The following is an 8,043-nucleotide window of genomic DNA, read 5'->3' on the forward strand; positions in this document are numbered from 1 at the left end:
AGGAGAACTGAAAGAACTAGAAGGACTCCCTCTAGATTCGTATCTTTTGATTCTTCCTCTCCTAAATATCGAGCTTGTTTGAGTGTCATTCACTCTTATTTTGAACCAAATTTTTTTGGAGAAGCCAAACAATGTACTGAGTGGAGAGAAGCCATGAAGAGTGAACTCAAAGCTCTTAAGAAAGCTAACACTTGGGAATTTCAATCTCTTCCCAATGGCAAGAAAACTATAGGATGTCGATGGGTGTTCAAGGTCAAGACTAAGAGTGATGGTTCTCTTGAAATGTATAAGGCTCGTCTTGTAGCTAAAGGGTACAGTCAAGAATATGAGATTGACTATGAAAAGATATTTGCTCCAGTAGCTCGTATGGTTACTGTCAGATGTCTTATCACCATTGCTTCAATTCGAAAATGGAATATTTACCAAATGGATGTCAAAAATGCCTTTTTAAATGGAGATCTTAATGAAGAAGTTTACATGGATGCTCCACCTGGTATAGAAATCCCTAAAAATAAAGTTCTTCGTCTTTGTAAAGCTCTTTATGGACTGAAACAAGCACCCAAAGCTTGGTACGATAGCTTTAACAATGTAATGACTGAAAATGGTTTCACTTCATACTATACTGACACTGCATTGTTTGTTAAGAAATCTGATGCAGGGATTGTTATATTATTGTTATATGTTGATGATATGTTAATAACAGGTGATGATATCAAAGGAATCAAGAGCATTAAATTTATTTTCTCAAACTAAACTTGCTTGTGAGATTTCTGACATATTTTTTGGGAATTGAGGTTGCCTATTCTTAGAGAGGCTATTTTTTGTCTCAAACTAAACTTGCTTGTGAGATTCTTGATAGATCAGGAATCACAGATGACAAGGTCTGCGAAACTCCTAAAATAGTAGGTTCAAAGATGAAGATTGATGATGGGATTCTCCTAAAAGATCCCACACCTTACCGGCAACTAGTTGGATCCCTAATGTATCTCAGCATTACCAGGCCTGATATTTCTCATGCAGTACATGTTGCTAGTCAATTTCAACATGCACCTACTACAGTCCATATGAGCGCCATCCTTCGTATCATCAGATACATAAAGGGTATAGTAAACAAGGGAGTATTTCTATCTTCTACGTCTGAATTAAGTTTAATTGCTTATACTGACTCTTATTGGGGAGGTGACACAAATAATCGTCACTCCACCACTGGTTTCTGTATTTTTTTAGGTGAATCATTAATCTCTTGGAGATGCAAGAAGCAGCAAAAAGTATGGCTTTCATCCACCGAAGCTGAGTATAGAGCCATGGCATCTACTACCATGGAGATTGTTTGGATTCGCAACTTGTTTGAAGATATGAATATTCAAGTTCAAGGGCCCACAAAATTATGTTGTGATAATAAAAGTGCAATCTACATTGCCAAAAATCACACATTTCATGAGCGCACGAAGCATATCGAGATGGACTGCCACTATGTTCGTGAAGAATATTTAAGAAAAACCATTGACCTTCCTTATGTTACATCAGAATATCAACTGACAGACTTCTTCACCAAGGCGCTGTGTTCTCCAAGATTTAACTTCCTTCTTGGCAAACTTTCGGTCGTGACACCCTAAGTTTGAGGGGGAGTGTTAAAATATCATGTCTCTTTTAACTGTAAACTAAAATACCCATCAGGGGTATTTCAGTCTTTTTACTCAATAGGTGTCAGCCACCCTAATGGGCACATTTTTACTTTTTCTTTTTTTATTTACTTTTGCCTTTTACACCTTTTTCTTTTTACACTTTTTCTTTTTGACTGTTGTGAAAGGGACAGCTCCATATAGCTGTTGGAGCTGCCCCAACAGTCACAAATGTGACCGTTGGGTGCAGCTCCAACATTCATATTGAGCTGCACCCTGTGGCTTCTTTTTGCATTATAAATAGGACTTAGTGGCCCTTGTAAACATATCTTTTTTTGTGAGAGCATATGCAATATCAATGCTTTTGTAAAGCCCCTCTTGGGAACTTATGAATTGAAGCTCATTTTGTTTCATGCTTTTGTGCATGTGTATCCGTGCACTTGTGAGTGTTCTCCTTTGTGCACTCTTTGTATTTCTTGTATTGTGGTGTTACACACAATCTCTTTTTGTAGAGATTTTCACAACCTGATGGGGGGGGAGAGTCTCTGTGTGCCGACGAGAGGGAGAAGACGAGAGGGTCGGGGTCAGGGATCTCCGGCGTGCGAGAGAGGGTGCACGGGCAAGAGTCGGGGGGGGGGGTCAGGTGTTTTAAAAAGAAAAAACCCCTCCCTCCTGGATCCAAAACATTTTTTTTTTTAAAGCACGAGTCTTACACGACCCTTTCGGGTCAGGTTATGGCCCACCCGTGGGACGCTTGACCCGTTGTCCACAAAATTCATGTAACCAAACTTCAAACTGTTTTTTTCAAGCATGAATGCACATCTATAAAATTCTCATGATCTACTAAAAATCCCATGATCATTCATGTCTACTGAAACACTCTTAATCACACACACATGCACGCCCACACACTAACCAACAGATGACTTGGTATGGATCTTGATTAGCATTATTCTTCATTTCTCCACAGTTTCAGGGCTAACATGGATAACTTGGTAAAGGATCTACCTTAGGATCATTTTACATCCTTCTAGATCTAAAAAGACCAACACAACTTCTCAACATGACAAAGTTCCCTTTGCGGTTTTGCCAAAGTGTCTGCCCTACTTCTTCAACTGCTTAAGAAATAGCTGGTTGAGGAGCAATTCAAACACTTTTGAGGTATGGCCCTGGAGTCATAAAACCGAGAAAAAATTGGAACTCCTGAAACAAATAAATTGGACCATAGTCATAGATGTCACTGATAAAATGAAAATATCTGCTTTATAAATTGTTTTTTACAAAATCAATTTAAAAGGTAAATTATCGTGTTGTTTTCAAAGATAATTTTATAGTGATATCATGATAATATCACGATATTTTGAATTACTTTTACTTTTTATTTCTTTTCTATATCTCAAGTATGTTTTTCTTATTTATTTTTATTTTTTGTTATATTTTGTACATGCATAATAAAAATTATCTAAAATTATTATTTTCTTATTTATGTTTTTGTATTTTTTTTTTAAAATTTAAGTGCCATGATTTTCCTGAGATTTTTTCTGAGAATTATCAAATAAACATATATTATTGTGAGAATTGTCTTGCCGAGATGTAGACCAGACTATTGTTTGTGACTATGGCTAGAACAATTCATCCAATTAATAAAGATGACTAAAGAGTTGGGTAGAGAAAGAAACTAAATGCTCGATAAATTATGATGAATTGATTTTTGTTCAACTCAACTAAGAAATGGGCGCTGATACGCATGGCTTGATTTGGGTTATACATGCTTGAATTTAATTTGTTCTTAAGGAAGAAATGGTTTGCAGATAAGAAAGACTTTTGAGGGGTTTTTCAGAGATTTTTGGTTTCATTTTCCTGACCGATAGAGGAGAGAACTGCAGAATCAAAGGGAGACAGGCAGAGATTTCAATCACAAGGTTCAACCTTTGTATTGAGCTATGTAACATAGACTCTTCTAAAAGGCTAACACACCCGTATCCGTGCAGGTGCGACACTTGGACACGGCTTCCGTAGTGTCAGGTGCAGTTAACTGCACCGGGGTCCATTTCTGTCCGAAACTGGGCTCAGTTAACCCTAACCGAGTCCAGTTTTATCTATACTGTATACATAAATATGTATACACACATACACACTATATATACAAATAAATAAATAATATATACTCAGCCCCGCACTCAAGTTTTTTGAAACTGCGAGTCCCACCCTTCCCACCCACACTTATGTGACATAGGTATTGAGTAATAACTGCTATAATGCCATGAAAACTAGACAAGAATATCCCAATTAACGTAAACAAATAGGCATTACATGCCTAAGTGTGCAACATTTGACATCTCAATGGGCGCCAAGCTAAATTACCCTTGAGCAGATAGAAATCTAGAAAGACACCTTGTAATGAGAGAACAGGCAGAAGCATATTGATTCTGAACAGATGAATATGTGCCTGATAACAAGGTATGAGTTCCATTGATTGGAACATGGTTCAAGACGTTGGTGTCAATCAGCATGTAGGGCAATCAGAAGTTTACTGTTTTGGCTTGTTCCTCCTGACATTATTTGTTTACCATGGGAAATGGGCAAAGTTAATAGCTCGTGTTGTCACCATTGCATATGCATCTAAAATCAGGGCTTGTAGATTTGTTTTTGCCAATTAAGTGACCAAATTAACAAAGGAATTGTTAATTGTTCCTTCACAAAATGAAAAGATAATTGGTGCTTAGTTAAATTGAATCCTGGCATTATACCTCAAGTTGATACCTGTAGCCATCCTGTTGGATTTTTTAGGAGTGCACAAAATGTTGATATCCTATCTTGCGTTGTGTTATGCTACTATAGCAGGCTATTAACATTTTGGTTCAAGTCTCGCAAATTTGGTTTCAATTCTCTTTGGTGTTGATGCTACATGGACTATTGTGATGCTTTATTGGATCTACTGCTTGTGGAGATTAACTAGAAATTTGTGGATGCAGAAAGCCACTGAAGCAGAACTATTGGCAAAATTTCCATATGGAGGTCAGCTCCTTACATACTACTTTTCATGGGTTTTATGAATCTGTTACTTGCTTAAGGCCATTTGTTTCACTGATGGTAGTTCATATATGAATATGCTTCTGCATATAACTTTTATCCTTTTGAACTTGACTTTGGTTTCTGTCCTCTGCTTACAAGGTTGAGTTGGGATGCGGGATGCATTGGCATGCAAATTTTACTCAACTAAATTCAGTGAATGATCATAGTTTTGCTGTACATGTCTTGAATAAAATTTGATATAATATTTTAGTCTTTCTGCTACAAAAGAAGTTTGTGGGTAGGAAAGATTGCTTAGGTGGAAGAAATAGGTTACATGTCTAAAACTTTGGACTTTGGTGAAATTTTGGGCTTCACTGAGCAATTTGAACATTTGCTGCTGTGCATATTATAGAATACATACTGGAAAATGGGGTCATTATTGAAGTTTAGGTATTTGCAGTAATCTAATTCTCTTTTTTATTATCCATGGGATCTACTGTGTGCCTGAAGTTGGTCTCTTATAAAATTCCACCCAGTAAAGCCTGTTAAAATTCGTTGCCAATAGCAATGACACTTAAGTGCAAAATCTGCTTGTCAAGGGTTTTTATTCCCTTTTGTCCAGAGAATTGTGAATGATGTGTTGCGCAAACAAATTCTATGGAGCAAGGATTTGAGCCTGGTTACCACCAATCAGGAGAATATACTTGTTATGGGGCATTATTCTTTAAACAGGGGAAGCTTAAGGGAAACATAAATATTTGTCTCAAGATTATCTTTGCAAGGGAAAATCTTTTGATAAATTGAAAGTTTTGGTTTTTTCTCAAGAAAACTGTTGGAAAATTAGAAACATGTAAAATTTCTAAAGAATTAGAAAATTATGATAATTGTGCAATGTTTGTAGTGCATATATTATATTGTGTAGAATAAGGATGGCCAGCTGAATAGATCATTTACCTGTGTATGGTAAAACCACGTGCTCATAGGGGAGATCACTTCGATGTTGGGCATGTGATGAGCCTTAACTCGTATCTAAACCAAGTGCAGTTATTGTTTGTAGTGGTTCCTATCCTTCAAGGGATATTGTTATTATGAATGGGTTTGCACCTGAAGCACTTTTGTGCCTAGTGGATAGACATTCCAAGCAGGATTTTTTGCCTTACAGGGGTTGTGCCTTGGCTTGCTTAATGTAAAGTAAGCATTTAGATTCTCCTCAAGCATGTGTCATTGCTTGCTTATCAATGTTTTGGTATTACTCTTTATGTAAATTTGCTCTGTTCATTCTTAAGCTTGTTTGCATATCATGCTCAACCTTGGTATGGTTGCCTATGGTAGGTTCTCACATCTGATAGACGGAGCTACTAACTTTTAGAGCATTTAATTTCTCACTTCCAGTGCACTATTAATGCTCATGATAACAAGTATTTCATGTTGGGACAAATATGAAAATAAACAAAAACTTGAACATTCAAGATCTGATGCGTAGAGGTGTGGGTGAAACATTTTGTTTAGAACTTCAATAGTCTCACTACGGAGATTCTGCTGTTGAGAAATGGGTTGACTTGATTGAGCTCTCAAGATATGACCAGGCCCTATACTTCACTCTTCCACCCACGCTTACATGAGCAAGTTTGTTCTTGCACATTAGGCAGCAAGATCGCAAGAACCTACTCTCACTAAGGGTGATCTTAACAAGCTCTAGATTGGAGGAAACCCATATTTAGATGGGTTGAAGGCCATCTCTACCTTGTGTGAAACATAAATTGAATTAATTTGGAGGGAGAACAAGATTGCCATAAATCTGGAAAGATTATGATATTCTGAAACTTACCAACACTTATGCTTCCCATCTTGTTTCTTTTGGCATGTCTTGCACTTCCATGCTTCACTGGCTAGATGCATCTATCTTGTTCTTTTTCTCTTTTGGTATTATGCAAGTACAGTGACCTATAATTAAGTTGTGGTTTTTTTTATCCAAAACCCTTGGTTGAGATAAGTGAATTTGATGGTTCCGACTAACTAATATTGGTCACTGGTTTATCACTTTCAAATCCTATATTTTGAGTAATTGGTTGTCAATGAATTTTTTCGCAGGAGTAATTCTTAGGCCAGGATTCATATATGGGACTCGACAGGTCGGGAGCATGAAAGTGCCTCTAGGCCTTATTGGTTCACCATTGGAAATGGTAAATCCTCACCCCTCTCATTCTCAGTGAAACCCTACTCTTCACTTACCATGCCAAAAGTTGAACATCCATTTTTACCATGGCAGATTCTTCAACATGCAAAACCGTTCAGTCAACTCCCCCTTGTAGGACCAGTGTTCACACCTCCTGTGAATGTGACCTCTGTTGCAAAGGTTGCAGTTAGGGGTGCAACCGATCCAGCTTTCCCGCCAGGCATTGTCGATGTGTTTGGTATATTGCGATATGGGCAATAAGTTCATGTTTTTTTTTTCTGTTTTAAAAACTTTTTTATGTACATCCTTTTTCGCTTTTGGATGGTAAGCGATCACGCTAAAGTTCCCTTGCAATGGTCATCTTTTTTTTTTGAATGATCGGTATAATAATCAAGCATCAATTCATCAGCAGCTGAAAATGCCTATTTATGTTGTGTGGCTATTCCGTTCTGAATTTAGAATTTCTTCGCTAATTTGTTTGAGTAATCCTGTGATGAGTTTGATTTGGTGTGATTATTCCTTCAGATAATGTTGCCGGATCTTTTCTTGTGACAAGGAGCCAACTAGGATTCAAGCTTTAATTGGCTTCGCCCTACGGTATTAGAACTTAGAAACAGGAACCCTAGAGAGGTTTTCGATTCTGACTCAAAAGAGAAAACTTACAAGCTTATGTTTCAGCTTTTCAACAACTATAAAAATGCAAGTTTTTGATAATAGATCAAAGAGATACGGAGATTGTTATGTAAAAAATAATTACATATTTAAAAGAAAATTCACATATATTTAGAAACTACACATGGGAATAAGGTTAAAAGGACTTTTTAAAACCGGATATTTGTGATTTTAGACAAAAAAAATTAGTGAAAATTATAAGAAATTTCATAATACGCATCATTTTTTGCCATGTACGGTCATTTTTCGTTTATTAGTGTTCAGTCAATCATTCAGCAAGTCAATCGTTGACTAGAAGCATCAAATTGCAAGCATGGTTGGATGCCACAACCAAATATTTAATGTGGGGATGAAGGCACAGCCTTCTGTTCATGTTAAAAGGATTCAATTAACTGCAAGAGTGAGAAGGAAAGTTGGCTAATGAGCTCAAGTAGTGCAAGTAACCTCTTCACGCATAAAATAAGGTACAACAACAACAACTACGCCTTCATCCCAAAACAATTGGGGTCAGCGATATAAAATAAGGTAGAGATGCTAAAAAATATTTTACTTTAGAAT

At 36.9% G+C, this 8,043-nt stretch overlaps 1 protein-coding gene across 1 annotated transcript in view; it reads left to right on the forward strand.

Annotated features, from left to right (window-relative positions):
- The window catches only part of LOC149812906 (uncharacterized protein At1g32220, chloroplastic-like), an 86,372-nt gene extending 79,077 nt beyond the window's left edge, over positions 1 to 7,295 (forward strand). Inside the window, exons 8-10 of the mRNA XM_089991714.1 lie at positions 4,598 to 4,640; positions 6,729 to 6,820; positions 6,907 to 7,295. Of these exons, the coding sequence (XP_089847840.1) occupies positions 4,598 to 4,640; positions 6,729 to 6,820; positions 6,907 to 7,074 (303 nt within the window). The 3' untranslated portion in view covers positions 7,075 to 7,295. The remainder of the gene's footprint in view (positions 1 to 4,597; positions 4,641 to 6,728; positions 6,821 to 6,906) is intronic.
- The last annotated feature ends 748 nt before the right edge of the window (positions 7,296 to 8,043 follow it).

The sequence above is a fragment of the Nuphar pumila genome, chromosome 16, assembly GCF_984573655.1.
Source record: "Nuphar pumila chromosome 16, dmNupPumi1.hap1.1, whole genome shotgun sequence".
Classification (NCBI taxonomy): domain Eukaryota; kingdom Viridiplantae; phylum Streptophyta; class Magnoliopsida; order Nymphaeales; family Nymphaeaceae; genus Nuphar; species Nuphar pumila.